This window comes from Photinus pyralis, unplaced genomic scaffold (genome assembly GCF_008802855.1).
Source record: "Photinus pyralis isolate 1611_PpyrPB1 unplaced genomic scaffold, Ppyr1.3 Ppyr1.4_LG7, whole genome shotgun sequence".
NCBI lineage: Eukaryota > Metazoa > Arthropoda > Insecta > Coleoptera > Lampyridae > Photinus > Photinus pyralis.
This window is the reverse complement of record NW_022170738.1, coordinates 40,024,290-40,043,443: the sequence shown is the minus strand read 5'-3', so window position 1 is coordinate 40,043,443 and position 19,154 is coordinate 40,024,290. Positions and strand designations below refer to the sequence as shown.

The following is a 19,154-nucleotide window of genomic DNA, read 5'->3' as shown; positions in this document are numbered from 1 at the left end:
TCCACCAGGAGCTTAAATGGCGCCACCGTCGCTTTTTAGTTCGTCGAGTTTCCACCAGGAGCTTAAATGGCGCCACCGTCGCTTTTTTAGTTCGTCGAGTTTCCACCAGGGTCTTAAATGGCGCCACCGTCGCTTTTTAGTTCGTCGAGTTTCCACCAGGGGCTTAAATGGCGCCACCGTCGCTTTTTAGTTCGTCGAGATTCCACCAGGAGCTTAAAAGGCGCAACCGTCGCTTTTTAGTTTGAGACTTCACCAGGGGCTTAAATGGTGCCGTCGCGTTTTATTTCACCTAGATTTCTCATGCAATTGTGGTCTGGTAGGTATCGTGAGGCAGGCAATTATCCTAGGCAGACCTTAAACGTCGCCGTACAACAAAATACAGATGCCATTTAAAAAAAGTTCACTATTAATATGAGTATAATTTAATATAAATGAGTCCATAATTACAATATAAATTGCCACTAAAACTTCTAATTAAAATATTCATAAAAAAATTCAAATAATTACAATTATACAATTCATAGAAAGATCGGTACAGAGTTTAGCTGAAACGAATTGCAATACTTACTTCGACAAGTATAAAGGAAACGTGATACACATTCTAATTGTGTACAGTACATACAACAGTCATCTATACCTATTACACTCAAGAAAATTTCCATTAAGTTTGCTTAATTCGTACATTTATTACCACCTACACGTCTGCTCGATACTTTAAAACATAAACAGAGTGTTATTTACAACACGTGCACAGGGTGAACCTGCCCGATGATTGATAAATGTTTGCCAAACACTTGACGGTAAAAATAAATAAAATCACTAAATTAAGAATTAGGAAAATAAGGTGCCGCATTTTGGGGATTTTGTTGCGGGGCGGCGGTGTTGTATTGATATTCTGGATATGTAGGAGGCTGCTGTTGGACCGGCGTATACGGATTGTTGGGGGGCGGCGCCGGCGGTTGCGGGTACTGCTGCGGATACGGCGAATGGTATCCACTATACATTGGCGGCGGAGGTTGTTGAGGAGGCGGTCCGTAGTCGTACGGCGGCGCCTGCGGCGGTGGCGGATATTGCGGTTGGGGAGGATAGACGGAGGGGTACATGGGATAGCTATACTGCGGCTGCTGGGACGGAGGAGGGGGAGGATAGTTGTAGTCGTAGGGAGCCGGTTGGGGAGGGTAATTGGGATAGCCTTGTGGCGGAGGAGGAGGTGGGTACGGTTGCATGTTGTAGCCGTAGTACCCGTTGTAATTGTAATCTTGATTGGGAATGTCGGTTTTGATCGATTCCGGTGGTATCGGTAAATCCGCGGATGTTGAAGTTGTGGGAGCGTGATTGGATGGTTCCTCGGAATAATGAGAGTCTAAGTCTTCAACTTCATCAGTCGTATCGAGATCTTGTAAGTGATCGGAATCTATAGGTGCCAAACTGGACGTTTCTGATGAGGATTGAAGTTTTTCATCCTCTTGAAATGAATTAGTGATATCATTGATGTCCTAAAATTAATAAGATCCACTATTATACTCACGACTACCGTTAGAAGAAAAACATAAAGCGAAAGATCAAAAAAGGTCTGGTTTTTTGTTAGAAATTAAATATATGCCGTCAAATGTGCAATTTATAGGTCGGTTTTACTATACCTCCTAAAACACAGTTAATTAAATAACTCCACAACTACCCGCTAGGGGCGCTTTTGTGTACAAATTGAATGGATTGGAATGGATACAATAATACAGACAAATGAACAAATGGCAAAATAAACAGCCAATCCTATCAACTAACAAGTTTGTTTAATGACGTTTATTTGCCAAAAGACAGAATGCAAATCAAAAACTTTATTCTTAATACTCAAATTATCAAATTTAAATAATCAGTAGACCTGACTACCAATTTGAACTTCCCATTAATTTCGTTATTTACTTACGTGTATACGTTTGGAGGTTTGTGAAATAATAGCGGACGTCGATTGTTCTAACTGCTGTATCGTCGAACTGGGCGATCTACTCCTCAGCTTCTGCAACTCGGCGTTCGATGAATTACTAGGTGGTTCGTTTCTCGATTGATATTTCTTCTCCGCCTTAGGAGAGTACCTTTCCATTGTTATCTCCTCGCTCAGCAACCTTTGAGCGATTTCCTGAGATAAGGCGTTATTTCTGGGGCCGCTTTTCGCGCGAGGTAACTCTTCGTTTCTACCGAGTAAAAGTTTCTCCTCCAGTTTTAGTTGGTTGGCAGTTTGAGCTAATTCTTCTCCCATTTGGTAGGGACGCGTTTTAGCCATTTGGATTTTTCGGGACGCCGTCTGCATACGGTTTACAAGGTTCGGTACGGCCTGACGAACGCTTCTCATGTTGAGCTTAGCCACGCCGGGACTGAAGGGTCGTACCATACGTTTCGGCGGCATTAACGGCAATCCGGGCGGCGGCTTTAGAATTGGCGGGAAAGTGGGCTTCATTGCTTTTTCGACTTCGTCCTCCGCTTTCCCCCTTACTTTAATAGCAGTTTTAATCGCTACGATTTTGCCATTTTCCAGTTGCATGTAAACCCCTTTGGGAGATTTTAGTACGAGAACCTTTTTGACCCGCCTTTAATACTATGTTGCTCTTATCCGGTTGATTGGTAGGGATGACCACATCAAGGGGCAACGTCATTTCTTGCGCCGTCATCCCTTGCCTTTGCCAGTGTTCGGCCGGAATCCATCTGGTAGACCTTTCCCCGCCTTGCTGCATGGGTCGCACTGACGCAATCGGCCGGTGACTTCTGCCAGCAGCCGCCATTCCGTATGCAGGTTGTCGAGCCGCCTGCTTCTCGCGTTCGTAACTTTTTTTGGCGAACCGTTTTTCTTGTTGAGATAATTGCTTATCTTTTCTATCCACCAGTAGAGATTCGTGCTGGAAAGGCGGCTTATTTAAACGATTCCCGTAAAGCTCCAACACTTTTTGAAGCACGATGTCTATGTAACGATCTTTCACATGTGACCAGTCTTTTTCTTCTCCCTCTTCAGAATCATCGAAACATAAAGTGCTGACATCTTTCATTGTTAAGTGCGCATCCGGATTACACTCGTCGACCACGCGATCAGACATTCCTACATAAAACTCTCACTTTAGATTTTTTTTAAAGAATAATTGAATAGACTCGTCCGCCATATTGAAGATGGCGGACGTCATCTATAAAAAAATCAAATTACCCTGCTTATTGATCTGCCTGTCGTAAATCTTCTTCTCGAGGCAGTGATCCATAACCAGCCTGTAGACGAAACAAGGTTTCCTTTGCCCGTAACGATACACCCTGCAAACGGCTTGCGTATCATGGCAGGGATTCCACGAGGCATCCAGCACGACAACCCGATTTGCACCGACCAAGTTAATACCCAAAGAGCCAGCTCTTGTCGAAACGAGAAACAAATGGATTTTTGGATTAGAATTAAATTCGTTTATTAATTTCTCCCTTTCCAACGCACTCGTCGATCCATCTAGGCCTAAGAAAAATTGAAAGTAGTTTGCCACGGTTCTGTTTTTTTCTACTCACGGTAATAATTAACGTTTTTACACCATTTCTCCGTCTCACCAGGAACTTCGTTCGTTTGAAGGAATTGTTCTACTAGATCTAAAGTGATTAACGATTGACTAAATAGTAACAGCCGGTCTCCTAAGGCGATACTTTCCGTTATTATACAGAATAGCACTTCCATCTTTCCAGAGTTTTCTATGCAGCCAGGAACATAATCGCGTAACAGTTCGATTGCCTAAAAATAACATGGTCTATATAAATACTTTGATATTGCTTTCACTGTTGATAGCTACTCCAGAAAAAACTGTATTCAACAGCCAATCAAAAACAAATTTGAATAATGCCAGCTTCGAAATAAACTGTGCACCTGTGGTTTTCTTATCAGCGATAACACGTGCTTATCTTGAAACTAATTAAGTTTCAACTTATGCAAGGCGATAAGGAATGTTCTTATTGGCTGATATACAATCTCAACTGTATATGATACTTCAGTATCCCCTAACTGAGCAAATATAGCAATATATGTACCTCTTTGTCACACGCTGTGATAAGTGCAGCAAGGCAAAATTCTTTCTTGTCATTTAGTATATTTAGTATTTTGTTGGGAATTGATAAAAACACGAAACTTTTAATTGATGGATTTCCTAAGTTAGAGATGCCAGAGGCACAAATAAAATATCAAATTAGTTATTTTAGAAAAACCTAAAAAAGTGATTTTTGACCATTTTCGCATCGGCAAAAATTAAGTACAAATTAAAAATTGATTTTTAATTACCTAAGTAAAAAATTCAGTAAAAATTAAGTGAAAATCAAGTAAAAATTAAGTAAAAAATTAATTAGAAAATTAGTAGAAAATTAAGTGAACGTCTTAGGCCATTTCCAGAGATTTGTAAACCCTCTCTGATCCTTCCCAAACTTTTCCCGAGCATTCCATGCTCAAATACCTCTGAAACTATGAACAATTTTATGAAAAAAAAAAACATTTTTTAATTCTGGAAGTTGTAATCTAAATCAATTGATTGGTTAGACCCGTGTAATAACCAAAAGATACTTACCCAATCATACGGTATTCCATCCTGAGCATCCTCCTTCACCCTCGCCGGCGGAGGCATATCGGAAATAATTTTAACATCGTCGTCATCGGTACGAGTCTCAGTTCGCGGTGGAAAACTGAAGTTATGAAGGGATGACTTAACCTCACTTTTAATGTCGAACGGAAATCTGGGTACCAATTTCTCATCGTTCGACTCCTCCTTTTTAACATCGAGCTTAATATCGCTTATGATATTGATTTTCTTATGATCCAAAGGTTTGCCTAGTTGATTCGAAAATGAACCGCCTATTTTGATGTCGCTTATTATGTTAATTTTTGGTTTACTATCTTCCGCCTTTATCGAACTGATCAAATTCGATTTGCTGTCCTCCTCCTTTTTAATCCACTGGGGCATTTGTGCGTTGTCGCAGATCATGTCGTTTGACTGAGGAAAGGACCGTTTAAAATTCTCGTACGGTTCGCCGTTGTCTTTCGATCGCCAGAAGTTTTGCTGCGGGAATGTGTTGGCGTTTTGGGAGAACTTTTCGTCGCCCTGAATGAAGCTCGAAGATTGGGAGAATAGTTTCCGATTTTCGGCGAAGGAAGTCGCGGCTTGCGGGAAACACGTGGGTTTCAATTGTTTGTTGAAGTTTTGTGTGTTAAAGCTGTTGTCCATCATGTCGGAGGAGGGAGAAAACGGGGCATCTAAGGAGTTCGAATTTTGTCCGACCGAGGGGAAGGGTTTAGATTGGTTCGCGTCCGAATCCGAGATGGAGGCGGAATTGTAGGGAGTGACCGAGGCGGCGGGTTTTGTGCCTTTCCTGCCCTTGGGGGTAGCCGCCTTTCTGGTGTGTTTTTTCAATTTTCCCGAACTGTCGGTCGTGGAATTACTGGAAACTTCCTCCAGATCGATGTCGACGGCCTCGCCACCGGCGCGCTTCTTCAAGAAGTGATACAGGACGTCCGGGTGGTTCCAAATTTTACAGCAGACCGCGAAAGCTTTCAACGGATTGGGGACAGCTTGCACTCTCACAACCTCGTTCATAAAAGTATTGTAAAGCTTACGTTGAAACGAAGACATTCGAAGCAGTAAGACGTACTCCTCTTTCTGTGGAAGAGCAGTTTGTAACACCTCATGTGATCGTCTCTGCACGAATCCGACCAAAAGCGAATGCAGCACATGCGCGCGGTACCGCATTAGTTTAATGTCGGCCTCGGTGGAATCGATACACTGCCCATTTTGAATGGGGCGCTCGAACATGTTGCAGAACTCCGTTTTACTACCCAAATAATTCGGTCTGACGAAATCAACCATGCACCAATACTCCATCAGGTTGTTCTGGAGCGGGTATCCGGTTAGTACAACGCGCCGTTTAGTACGCATTTGTTTTAAAGCTTGAGAAATGGACGCGTGGGAATTTTTAATGCGATGCCCTTCATCGCAAATCACCAGATCCGGACCGGGCATAACCAAGGCGCTATGGATATCTGAAAAGGAATAATTAGCTATAAAACGAAACTTAAAACCGGGCAATTTTTTCAAAATGCATGAAAATTGGGAATTAAGTTCAACTTACCCTCCACTTCAAAATCTATCGATAGGCGCTCTTCATTTTTTAAGGGTGTAAACTACCCCTTTTTGCCAAAATGCATAAAACATTATTTCTGAATACAGGGTGGGCCGTTAGTGAGTGGGTAGACGATTGTGGGTTTATTAACGCGCATATTTAAAATTCAGTGAGGGAATGTTGATGGACCCTTAAAAACTTAAAAATATTTTCAAGGAAATTGCAATTATCGTACAGGGTGATTTATATCAAAGTTGCATTTTTTTAAATGAAGCTCACTGTATATTATTACATAGATGTCCAATAAAAATTGAATAACGCGGTTATCATAAAATTTAGAAGGCCATGACTTTGCAGTGGCACTAATCACAAAATGTACTAACATACGCCGAACGGCTAAAGTTAAAACTTCTTTTGTGTTAAAAGAAATCACTCCATCAATTTTCAAAATTTCAATCAAAGGTAACTTGTTTTTTTTTTAAATGGAACTACCAAATTTCTTATTGCATGAAATGTAGGATTTTATTACCTTTCTAACGATATAAGCATGTCGGTACGTATCTCTTACCTATTTTTTGTAATTCAACCATTTCTAATAATTCACAGTGTTTTTCGATTTTCAAAGCCTCTTAGTAATTAGTAGGCCGTTAAAAATTAAAAACAATTGAATTTATAAAAAATTCACTCCAAAAAAATCAAAATAAACAGTTTAAATAAAAATAAAAGAAAATCAATGGGTTTTTTCTATTTTTTCTAATTCAACAATTTGTAATAATTCAGTGTTTTTCGATTTTCAGAGCCTCTCAGTAATCAGTAGGCCGTTAAAAATTAAAAACAATTGAATTTATAAAAAATTAACTCCAAAAAAAACAAAACAAAAACTAAAAAAAATCAAAATAAACAGTTTAAATAAAAATAAAAGAAAAGCAATGGGTTTAGAAATTCTTTGACACGACGAAGTACAGGAATGCGAAAGCATTATGAATGCTCTTTTGTTGGGATTCCTTTGCATACAGTTCCTTGCATTTATCCCCATGAGAAAAGTCCATTGGTGAAGGTATGGAGACCGCACTGGCCGCTGGTCAATTTATAGGGACTCGTCGACCTATCCACCTCCCAGGGAATTGTTGATTCAGCCATTCTTTAACGTTTATATCAAAATGGGATAGAGCACCATCGTGCTGAAACCATATCCTACAATGTGCACCAGAACATTTCGTTCATAATAAAGAGCACCGTTTAAAATATGTTATTCAAATTCCGTTTTTCTAACAAATTAACTTAACTAATCAACAACAGAATTGTAAATGCCAATGAACTAAACTGACAGATGTCAATTCATTTTATTTTGTTTTAATATTTTACAATATGGCTTTCGTGGCTCACTATTCAAATTGATTTATTTAATTTAACGCATGGTTTAAATGCAAAATTCATTATTTTATCTTTTAAAATGGACTACGACAAACAAGAGTTTTTGTTTTGTTCTGTTGGGGATAAATGTTTTATCATTTGAATTGGTGTTCTTAATTGTTAACGGCCTAGTGATTACTGAGAGACCTTGAAAATCGAAAAACAGTGAATTATTAGAAATTCTTGAAGGTGAGAGATACATACCGACATTTTCATATCGTTGGAAAGGTAATAAAATCCTACATTCCATGCAATAAAAAAAATTTGGTAGTTCCATTTAAAAAAATCAAGTTAGGTATACCTTTGATTGAAATTTTGAAAATTGACAGAGTTAGTACATTTCATGATTATACTCTATTCATTTTAAGAAGGTAGTGGTAGAAAGCATAGGGACAGTTTGACCTTCACTGTGATTGGTTAAAACCCGAGTTAGTATTACCCTGAAAAATAAAATGAGTGACGAATTCTGTCTGTTAGAAGTTTCAGTTACGAACTAAACTGTCGAACTGTCATTAGCTGTGAATTTCAAAGATCCAAGCGTGTTATCGTGTGATTTATATTTATATTTTTCAAATTTTTTGCAGTTTTATATTTTTCCTGTGTGTGACTATCTTCAAACACAGCGCCATCTACTACCTTCTTATAATGAATGCAGTATAGTGCCACTGCAAAGTCACGGCCTTCTAAGTTTTATGATAAGTGCGATATTCAATTTTTACTGGACATCTACTTTTTGAAAAAACGACCAATTGCGGCTAAACGACTAATTTTAGAAATCATAAAGTCACACTAAAATTGACCAAAGAATCAATGTAATATTACACAGGGGGCTCCATTTTAAAAAATGCAACTTTGATATAAATCACCCTGTGTAACAATTGCAATTTCGTTTAAAATATTTTTACGTTGTAGCCTTAAGGGTCCCTCAACATTCCGCCACTATGCATTTTACATATGCGCGTTAATAAAACCCACACACTAATGGCCAACCCTGTATTTCAACCCTTCAAAATTAACCCTTATTGTGGTTTAATAAAAAAAAGTATTTACCCTCAAAAAGTTAACAATTTATTATTGATGACAAATGAATTTCCAACAAAGTTTAACCTCCTAAAACATGGGTGGTGTATTAAACATTGATATAAACATTAAACAGCTCATAGAGGAGTATTTATGTATTTGTGCAAAGGGAACAATTTCGGGCAGCCGCACACGTATAAACATATCGATATCTCTAGAGTGGGGTCATATTCTATTTTCTAGTGGAAAATACTTACTTTAAGTTTCTATTTTGTTTTTTAATTAAAATTCAGATTTACAAAGTGGTGATATTCCTTTTGAATCACACTGTATACAGGGTGTTTGTTTGGGAGCTTTAGTTAAACATTTCTGGGAAAGTGAAATAGGTAGGTTTTTGAAAACTTGTACTTAGGAGATACTCTGAAGGAAGAATCGATGTAGAATATTTTCAAAATGGCCGCACTTCCGGATATACCGGAAGTAGCTAGTATCTTCGTTATTTTAAACGGTAATCCCCTTTTTTAATTGCATTTCTGGATTCTACGTGAAATTTCAGTTCTTGTGATACCCTAATGTCCAATTTTAATGCTAAAGTTGATTTTTAAAAAAAGAAGAAAGGTTTTTTTAAACACTTCAAATAATATTCTAGAAATGTTTATCGAAAAAGGCATAGTTTTGCCATTTTTTGCGTGTGACACCTCTAAAATGTATATAGAACACTTTTTGCTTAGAATTAATTAGTCTTAAAAAATCAGTAAAAAATTGCCACCCCTGAAACAGGGTGGCAACCACACCCAGGGCGAAAGTGCCCTTTGGTATAATAGAGATTTTGACCCTTAGGCTATTCCCTACCTTCTGTCTAAATTTCAAGCTAATAGATTCATTTTGAAAAAATTGCCAGGGCAAAACCTTCACAAAAAAATTACCGTCAAAAATAAGTTTATTTTTATCCTCATCTTCCGGTTCAATTAAGCTGGCTTTCCGTCGAGATTTCGGTTGCTTCCTCAATGACAGTAGGCGGTACTGCTCGTACCCGATGAGTAGAACCCCACCGTCATTTCTCCACGCCTGTATGACCTTGGAACGTGCCACCAGAGTTTTATGACTATCATTAAGCACATGCAAGTTGAAATTCCTCGACCTAACCTCACCGTAACTGTGCAGTGGACTCCTGTTCGCGTCTTCTTCCGTAGGCAGCCACATGTTGAATTCTGCCAGCCAATTTTGTAAGGTGTTTATGGGCATAATGCACAAAATCGTCTTCGCGGGGGTATGACGTAAAAATATGTCGCTAAAACATACAACCTGCAGAGTTTTACCCAAACCCATGGAGTGGGCCAATATGCAACCGAAGCCGGTGGAATTTTGAAAACGGTTCACACTCTCCACCACGTTGTCGTACAAAAACCGAACACCGCCAATTTGGTGAGGTTTTATAATGCGCGCTATTTGCGGGGCGACGTATATGTCGGGTTCGCCATCCGGATGACCGATATTGATAACCACCCGGCCCTGCTCATCGGGTTGATTAAACTCGTCGTTCGTATGCATGCCCGAATTGGCGGGGTCTTCCACCATTTCATCACCACCGGTGTCACCTTCCGTTTCGGAGACGACAACACAGTCGTCGTCGGACGATAGGTCAATGGTGGCGGCGACGTTCGGCGCCTCCTTAACTGTTAAACAACACTTTTGTACTTACACGCCGAAAGTTCAAAAAACCCTTACCTCTAGCCTTCGACAGCATTTTTTGGTATTTAAATTCTTCGCTTTCGCTGTCGCTGTCACTGGGTGGTCGAGATAGTTGCATCGGCCTTTTCATTACGGGTGCTATGCTAACGGATGGCGTTAATTGACCTTGAGCGGGCTGCATCATCGGACCTTGAGCGGAAGGCCTCACTGGCGATAGTAGACTTTTGGGGGGTCGTAAGGGACACGAGGGGCTTTTTTGTACTTTTAATAATTCGAATGGGCGTTTTCCTATTTTCGTCATAGGTTTTGTTTCGCCGTTAGGTAACTTAACTAATACTGTATTTCCAATCCTTGCACCGGAAGTCCCTAAAATAAAACAAATTTTTTCATTTAAAGTAAAAGTGTTCTCCAAGTTTGCGAGGTTGGAATTATTAACAATCATAGTGCTTCGTCAATACTTAATTAGCACGCAGATGCACCAAAAATAATAATAAAGTAAAAAATAATTTTTATTCAGCAAGATCTAGTTACCCGCGGATGTTTTGTTGAGAAATGAATGTAAAACATTTGATTTTGAAATTTTTCTTGAAAGTGTATGTAAAATTTTGAGGTAATTTTAATATTCCTAAAGAAATCGACCCATGGGAACAGACTCACATTGTACTTATTGATAAGAATCGAATCCAAACAAAAGATTCTGGTTACTTTGAAACTATCACCCAAGAGTTATAACTCCGCGCCCTTTTTCATGCTTTGACTCAAAATTCAATTGTTTCTAAAAAATACTGGGCAATTTCCCAAACACCCACTTGATCTCTCAAAGTGCAAAATGTGACATGTGAATGTTAGTAACAGTTGAAATGCACTCCAAGCTATACTTTTTTTGTTTGTGGTCTTTGATTGAGGGGTTGACCAATTCATTTTAAGCAACTAAGATTTTTTTCAATGGCTAAAAATTGCCTCTTGGTTTCCCCCTTTTCTCTGTTGTCCCATTACCTTAACCCGAGGGGGAAACCACTCTTTCAATTTGGTGTACATGAATTTTTCATTCCAGTTTCATTCCATTTTCAATCTTTCAATATTATCATTATCAGTTTCATTACGTTCAATCTGTTCATTCTCTTTTCATTCTATTAATTCTAAGATTAATTCTTTTTCATTCTATTAATTCTCTTCATTTATTTTTCATTTCCTCATTTTTTCTTATTATGGTTATAAATATTTTTCATTAACGGTTTCATTATTTACAAAAACGAATAGTTCATTTTCAATTCTTACGATTTCATTCTTTCATTATTATTTCAATCTTTCATTACACACTTCAATCCTCTCATTATTTCCATTTTCAATCTGGTGTACAAATTTTAAGGAAGTGGTTTCCCCCTCGCCTTAACCCTAATCAAAACCTATCGTTAAATTAAAGCAACCCATTTTTTCACATTATAATTACATCCCCCAAACCCCTACCCTACCTGGTTTAGAAAGATTCCCTCCTTGCAAAAGCGAAAGCACTTTATTCTGCATTTTCTCCTGCGCCACCTGTCGTTGCACCTCGCGTATTATCCTCTGCTGCTCCTGGACCCTCTGCAACCTCTCCATCTCCTGTCGTTGGGCGGCCAAAGTCGACTCGTCCAATTTGGCCTCGTCCATCACCTCGCGAATATTACGCCGCAACATACTGCTAGACAGCGGACCTTTTCTATCGAGTCCCTCTTCGTCGGTCGACTTTTTCGCCGGAGTAACGGTCACCTCGTTCTCGTTGACCGTTTCGACCTTCTTCGGTTTCTCGCCCTTTTTAACCGTCTCGAAGCTGATCTCGCCCATCTCCTTCAGTTTCTCCTTGATGTCGTACTCGTAATCGTCGGCGTCGCCGCTGTCGCTTTCAGTCTTAATGGTAATCGGTGGAGCTTTATTATCAAGAAAGCTATTGTCTACAAGATCTAGAAAAGATGAAGAGTCCGTTTCTATCGGAGATTCTTTTAGAATGCTCGGAAGCTCTTTCTTTATACTAGCCGTCTCACTGTCCTCCCCTTCGTAATCGAAATCCGACTCGGACTCATAATCCGATAGTTCTTCGTCGCTTGGCAGTTGAGATGGGTGTGGGAGGGAGGGCGTAGCCCTCGACTTTTCCGTTATTGATATTTCACTAGAACCTATCCTAAGTTTTTTTGGTACAACCTCCGCGGGATCTTCCAAATTTCGCTTTAAGCCTTCATTCGCTTCACCAGGCACATCCTCCTCCAGCGGCTCTTGCGCTTCTGATTCCGTTACGGGTAAGTCCTGCTTGGCTTTCGGTTTTTCAAGACGTTGTATCGTTACATCTCCCAAATGTTGAAGGACGGGGTCCATGTTGTATAATAACAAAGAAGACCGTCCGACAATAATCCTATCGCAATTTTACATTATACTCCAATCCCGACGGTTGAAAAGGTCAATCTGCAAAAAAAAGGTGCGATTAGAACATTTGAATTTGCCGCCATTACGCGAATATTTTGTTTAACCGGTAACATAAACAATAAGATATTAGCGTAATTTGTGGAGTACCTTGTGACCAGAGGGTTGCAAAAGTAAAATAATATTTGTGCACTTACCGATATAAAGGCAGAAATCGGAAATAAAAATTAAATTCCTCTTTAGAACATCCATCATGGTTTACTTGATATTGTGTTGAGACCAGCAACTTCATACGAACGACTTGCGTGCCTCCATGGAGCCGGACGTGTCTTTCGAAATTACTTCTTTTGTGTTTGTATCATCCGTTCGTAAAAAATGCACAGAAATCCATTAAATATATTAAATAAACATCCAAAATGATATACACAAAAAGTGCTATTAACAAATCTCTGCTACAGAGGCGCCGCCACTTACGTAGAGTTTGCTATGTTTGCTGTAGTTCTAATGAACTAAACAAGGGAGTAGTTCCACTTGTTCTTTTATACAGGAGGTTTACAAAACAAGTAATAAAAACTGATGCTTTTCATTTAAAATATTCTTAAATTTTGTTACCCAATGCATAACTAGAAATCTCAAAAAACGATTTCTTGTGATGTCTTCAGTTGGAGAAAAAACAAAACGGAAAAAAGTTAAAAACTTACATACATCTTGGGATTAAATATAATCCCGACTTACATCTCGATATTACGTATAATCCCCACTTATGCCAGTTTTAAGTGTATGACGATTAGGATCTATAACAAACTGCCCAAGGAGATAATAGATGCACCAACAAAAGCGAGTTTCAAAGATAGATTAAAGCACATGTTAATCCAAAATTGTTACTATAATATATCTGATTTTCTGTATCAATAGCTAGCTTTTTCCAATAATTTAATCGACGTATCTCTTACTTTTGTTTTCGTGTATGAGATCAAGAAACGTAAAATAAAAATAAAATATCTCGAGATTAAGCGATATTCAGTAGGTATAGAGGATTTACGGTACGAAATTTCATTAATTTTGAAATGACAACCTAAAACTAGAATGACAAAGAAGCAGGCGAATGGTGGACTTCCATGTATAGGAATGTTTATACAAGTCATTAATTCAGTACGCAATGGTCGCAGTAGTGCGAATTTGGAATTGTCAATCATACACATCTTTTTGCACCACCATGTATACTGTGAGCGATGCAATATTCACAATCACAAATACTTTTCTAACCTTACTTTTTTTATTTACATTTCTTTCCCAGTATTTTGAACTTGATTAATGTTTTCTTGAAAAATGGAAGAATCCGCGCACTCAACTCTGCCAAATTCCGATTTAGAGATTAACGTAGACGACGGCGAACTGTTTACAAATGTAACAGCCCCACAACCGGAAAAGGAACAGCCGAAGAAACTACCAAAACTACCACTAACCAGAGTAAAAACTATAATGAAACTGGACCCAGAGAATGGGAAAATTAGTCAGGATAGTGTTGTCCTAGTCACAAAGGCAGCAGTAAGCGCGAGATTTATCTTTAGACGCACATAACGCATTTTATCTTTTCTAGGAGCTGTTCTTGCAGTATTTGGGAAGAGAAGCCGCGAAATACGCAATGCAGTCAAAAAGGAAAACAGTTCAAAGGCGTGATATTAATACAGTAATCGATAGCGTACCTCAGCTTTGTTTTTTAGAAGGGGCATTAGATTAAAACTCAATTTTTGTATAAACAAAATGTAATTCGTCAGACAACTAAAGCATGAAGAGGAATATATTGTTTAATATTACTTGTTTGCCTTTTTATTTTTACGTTTTGAATTCATCGTTGAGTCCTGATTCCCGTACAAACTGTTTAGTAAATTTTCAAGATCCGGAGGTCTTTCACTTCTGGGCGAGTTGTGATGACGGGACTGATTGTTTTGTTTTCCTAGTGCTATTCGATATTGAACGTTGTGTGAGTTTGGTCGTAAATGCTTCAAGCTTTCTTTTTGACATCCTGCCCATTCTGTAATGTCGTAAACGCCACCCTCCATACAAGCGTAGTAGTGCCACAGGAATCCCAGACAACGAGTTTCCGCCCATATATCTCCCTCTCTAGCCGCGTGATGAATTTTACAGTTGCTACAGTTTCGCGCCGCGTAGCTCGGACGATCTACCTTTATGCGCTTATGTCGTAAGCCACAAGCGCTACAACGAATCGTATTCGCAGCTGCCTCCACTTTCTTTTGTAATTGCGCTAAAAGTTCAGTGAGCTCGCTCCAGGCTTGCTCGACCTGCGCCGATTCGGCAACCCCCCGATCGTACGAAGCTCTCCTTTCCGGTTCCCCGATCATATCGAACGCGTGGACTAAAATTTTAAACGCCTCCTCCGCCCCCGGTTGCTGATTTTTATCGGGATGCACGAGGAAGGCTTGCCTTTTGTAATATCTTTTTATATCGTCATCTGTACACGTCGGAGTAACGCCCAGAATGCTGTAGGGATCTTTACCTTTGCAGGCGAGCAGCCGCTTCATCGCTTCCTCACCGGTCGAAGGCATCGTAATGTTGTGGTGTAAACCCGAATGCAAGAACGGTCTGTTTGTTTCTTCCGTGTCGTTTTTCTTCGCGAATTTACTCCATAGCCATTTAAAAAATCGTACTCGCCCTAGAATGGTAACGGTTATATCGAGTAATGATGATCTTTGAACGGTTATCCAATTGTAAAAGTTGCATATCCTGGAAATTGCGTACAATTAGAATTCAAGTTGAACTTTATGCTACAGCCTAATCGTGTTACAGGAACCCTCAAAGAAAAAAAGCCAAAAATTGCATTTTCTTGGTGAAAATGCGATATTTTTTACATTTGCCTATTTTAGTCTTCAAACCCATGTCGAATAGACTTTGTATTCTCAACACCCAGTATACAGGGTGGTGACTTACGTAACGCATCATAGGGATTTCAATGTAAAATTCATAACATGCGATTATTATGGCTCCCCAAATTATTTTAGAGCAAAAATGTATTAAGGTTTTTTGTAGAAAACAATTTTTTACGCCAATCAACCGTATTAGTTTTCAATTTTTTGCATAATAAAGACGGAAAATTGGAAAAATAAAACCCCCATCTGTTTCAATAATCTGTGATGCCATGGAATTTTATAATACAAAAAGTACGCCAATATCCGACATGCCATGGAATGTCTGCTATAAAACAAATCAAATTCTATCAAAAAGTATTATATTTAGAACAGCGAATTCAACATGAAGAAAGACCAAATTACTAGAAACGGTTTCCTAATATAACAATTTACAATAAATGTTTGAATAAGTCACGATTAACTGCAAGATAGTAACCAAGTCGATCATAAAAGCCATTTCGAACTGCTGCTAATTGATAACTGGAGATCTTTTTGTTTTAGAAAATTCCATGGCATAGCAGATTATTGAAAAAGATGGGGATTGAATTTTTCCAATTTTCCGTCTTTATTATGCAAAAAATTGAAAAGTAATACGGTTGATTGACGTAAAAATTTTTTTTCTACAAAAAACCTTAATACATTTTTGCTCTAAAATAATTTGGGGAGCCAATAATCGCATCATGTTATGAATTTTCCATTGAAATCCCTATGATGCGTACGCAAGTCACCACCCTGTATAATTAATTTGCTCCTTCATTCCACACCGGGCCGTGTAGATGGCGCTCTTTTCCTTGTTTTGCGTTACGCAAATGCAAATAGTAGCGAGTTCCTGTATTAATATAAATTCAATGTTAATATATTAAGGTATTTGGTAACTCCTAATTACACATTTTCAAAAACCTGCCTATTTCACGTTTATCTAGAGCTCCCAAAAAAGCACCCTGTATACATTTCAATTAGTGGTGGAGCTATAAAAGTGTAATTGATCCCTACTATAAAAAAGGGGGATACTTGAGACACTCTGGTATACTTACACATCCCGGCTTAAATGAATGCTCAAAATGCAGATATCAAATATCAAATGAATAAGCCACAAACAGAAATGAACAAACAGCTTCCACCATCCCGGAATGTATTGCTTCATTTTTTGCCCGATAATTGCTAAAAAAAAACGTACGATGTAACATTGTAAAAACCTCACAGATCTTTACCGAACGGCATGCGATTCTCCCTCTTGCGCGTCCGCTGGCCACGTTTCGCGCCCGGCGGCGGCTTTTCACCGTTGACGAAACACTCGGAGCTTTTCTGTTTAACACTCAACCTACTCCCCTTACGTACAGTTGTCTTAGTTATATTCAATATGTCACTTTTGTTCCCGGTGTCGACATCTTCAAAGTCGGATCCGAACTTTCCAACTTTAACCGGGCCACCAGTTCTAAAGGACGCCTTGGTATTAAACGGGCTGTCCTCGGATTTCTTCTTGCGCCTTTCGTCGTCGTTTAACTCGCTGACATTGTCAAGTGACGCCCACTTACGACTTTCGTCCGCCTTCTCGCACTTGGCGCTCTTGGTTTTCGTATTGGCCGCATTGCGTTCCTCCTTCGGATCGCACTTCAAACGAGGTTGTTGCGCCGACGTCTTCGTGACCTTCTCGCATTTGGCGCTTTTCTTGATGTTCTCTTTTCGTATTTTGGTGTCTTTGAGATCAATTTTTTCGAGTTTCGTCGTGACCGGGGGCGCACACTTCGATAGAACGTCGGAATACGTCGGGCGCATGGGTTTCACCTCGGCGACCATGCGAGGTTTTTTCGTGTCGCGGTTAAAATTGAAAGTGTGCACTTCCTCCTTGTTTTCGCCGTCGAGCAGCTTGCAATCTTCGAACGAGGCGATATTGTTGAAGCAGCCCGTGTCTTGCTGTACCTCGAAAATGTTCGCGATGCCCTTTTTCAGCGGTTGCGTGCTACCGAAGGGGGAATACGTTCCGGTCATGTTCGGCACCCAATTCCCCACAACGTTGTCGATCAACTGAGTGGGATTCGCGTTCGAAGTCGCACTTACGTCGTTCGCGTTGTGAATTAAATGATCGCCATGCGGGGGTGGCTTGTCATGCCGTAGGAAATACTTGTAGTCAGTTTGGTAAAATGCGGGAATGTCCTTGTTTTGAAACATCACGTAATTGGAGTTGCACTGAACGTCGTTCTCGTACGGCTCGGCAGGATATAAGTTTGCGTGTGGCAGATAGTTGTAGGGAATATTTCTAGGATAGTGCGGCAGTTGTGGGTTTAACGAGTATACCATGTGAGGATCGGGAGCGATGTTCGAATATCGTATGTAGGGATTGGGGTTTGGAGCATTCCATGAATGTTCGGACGGTGCCGCGTTCATCTGAACATACTGTCCCTCTAAATTATGCATTCCTGACGTCATGTTTTCAATTATTTGCTCCATTGCGACATTTGCCGATTTCTTAGTTGATTCCGTCATTTCTTTAAAAGATGATTAAAGGAGAGCTGTAACAAAAGGTCACTAGTCAACACTGAGGCAGTTTAGTGCTACTTACGAAGACAGTAAATGGTGCTATTGTAATTACTGAAGGATGTACGGAATCTCGAATTACTACTGCAATTTAGTGGGCTATGGAATCCAAATATTATTGCATTTGGAGTACATGTTTACTGTAATAACCTGTGCGAAGATGTTGGGGAAGAAAAATCCTCAATTTAGTTACGCATCTGTTGATCAAGCAGGCATCTGGAGGTTAGCTTAGTAAACTGTTAACATCGGAATCTACACTTTAAGTTTAGATAACAACCAATCTGTAAAAGTGGGTGGTGAAAGGTTCCCTATATGAACTGAAGAGGGCAACACTTGGTCCAATACGTACAGTGTCTTCCAAAATTAATGCCTTTCGGACAGTGTCTACTTCAAATAAAATACTGGAAAAAGTACTTTGATTAATCGCGGTATTTCAATTCAATTTGCCACATCGAATTACAATCTACGAAAAAGAATATTTGTATTGTACCTGTGATGATTTGGTAGTTACCTACCTACTTGCTGAATTATTAGGGATCGTCAGATCCCTTATACATTATTATATAAGTATTCTTTGTTTATAAACCAGTGTTTTTAAACCTTCTTCTGAATAGGCAACCTCTTTGCAAGTTGAAAATCCTGGCAACCGCCTGGCAGTGGCGTAACTTCATTTTAGAGGCCCGTCTTCAAAAATATTTGAGGGCCCTTTCCTTATATCAAAGAGTAAGTTACTCTTTGCTTATATCAACAATTTTTAAACGATGTTAATCTGTATATGTAGAAAATAGTGTCTTGATTTAGCTTTACTGATTTTGCATTTTGTAAATCATTGGTTCACAGGTCCATTGTAACATTTTGCGTCACTGCGTTCAGTCAGAATCCAGTTGATTTTGTTCGAACTTTAATTGTCAAGCTTTGTGTGGTATTTGTGCCATAACAAAAGGTAATAATGTACTTAATTTTATTTATAACTCTTCGTTTTATTGTGACTATTTGTAACTAGGGGTGCGTAACCCCTGCATTTGTTTGTTATTTAATTGTTTCACTTAAAATATTATCCTT

General features: G+C 39.2%; 3 protein-coding genes across 3 annotated transcripts; 1 reads left to right on the top strand and 2 right to left on the bottom strand.

Moving 5' to 3' along the window:
* Window positions 1-419: 419 nt before the first annotated feature.
* Window positions 420-13,119, bottom strand: LOC116177187. Its single transcript, XM_031496082.1, is given in 10 exon segments — window positions 420-1,496; window positions 1,925-2,572; window positions 2,574-3,085; window positions 3,188-3,478; window positions 3,529-3,745; window positions 4,566-6,031; window positions 9,471-10,220; window positions 10,273-10,602; window positions 11,709-12,672; window positions 12,828-13,119. Coding segments are annotated over 9 exon segments (5,763 nt in total). The 5' UTR covers window positions 12,586-12,672; window positions 12,828-13,119; the 3' UTR covers window positions 420-824.
* Window positions 13,120-13,866: 747 nt separating this feature from the next.
* On the top strand, window positions 13,867-14,447 carry LOC116177189 (DNA polymerase epsilon subunit 4). Its single transcript, XM_031496084.1, has 2 exons — window positions 13,867-14,178; window positions 14,231-14,447. The coding sequence occupies exons 1-2, from the start codon at window positions 13,960-13,962 to the stop codon at window positions 14,369-14,371; spliced, it is 360 nt and encodes a 119-aa protein (XP_031351944.1). The 5' UTR covers window positions 13,867-13,959; the 3' UTR covers window positions 14,372-14,447.
* Window positions 14,379-18,293, bottom strand: LOC116177188. The gene is made up of 4 exons (XM_031496083.1): window positions 18,118-18,293; window positions 16,769-18,067; window positions 16,592-16,718; window positions 14,379-15,375 (listed from the first exon to the last, which is right to left on the bottom strand). Exons 2-4 carry the CDS (start codon window positions 18,039-18,041, stop codon window positions 14,445-14,447), a joined length of 2,331 nt encoding a protein of 776 aa, XP_031351943.1. The 5' UTR covers window positions 18,042-18,067; window positions 18,118-18,293; the 3' UTR covers window positions 14,379-14,444.
* Window positions 18,294-19,154: the final 861 nt, after the last annotated feature.

Coding starts and splice junctions, on each gene's coding strand:
- LOC116177189 (XM_031496084.1), top strand. CDS start 13,960: ATGGAAGAATCCGCGCACTCAACTCTGCCAAATTCCGATTTAGAGATT. Junction 14,179..14,230: donor TCCTAGTCACAAAGGCAGCA/GTAAGCGCGAGA, acceptor TATCTTTTCTAG/GAGCTGTTCTTGCAGTATTT.
- LOC116177188 (XM_031496083.1), bottom strand. CDS start 18,041: ATGACGGAATCAACTAAGAAATCGGCAAATGTCGCAATGGAGCAAATA. Junction 16,719..16,768: donor GGAGAATCGCATGCCGTTCG/GTAAAGATCTGT, acceptor GTTTTTTTTTAG/CAATTATCGGGCAAAAAATG. Junction 15,376..16,591: donor ATTCATTTAAGCCGGGATGT/GTAAGTATACCA, acceptor CGCAATTTCCAG/GATATGCAACTTTTACAATT.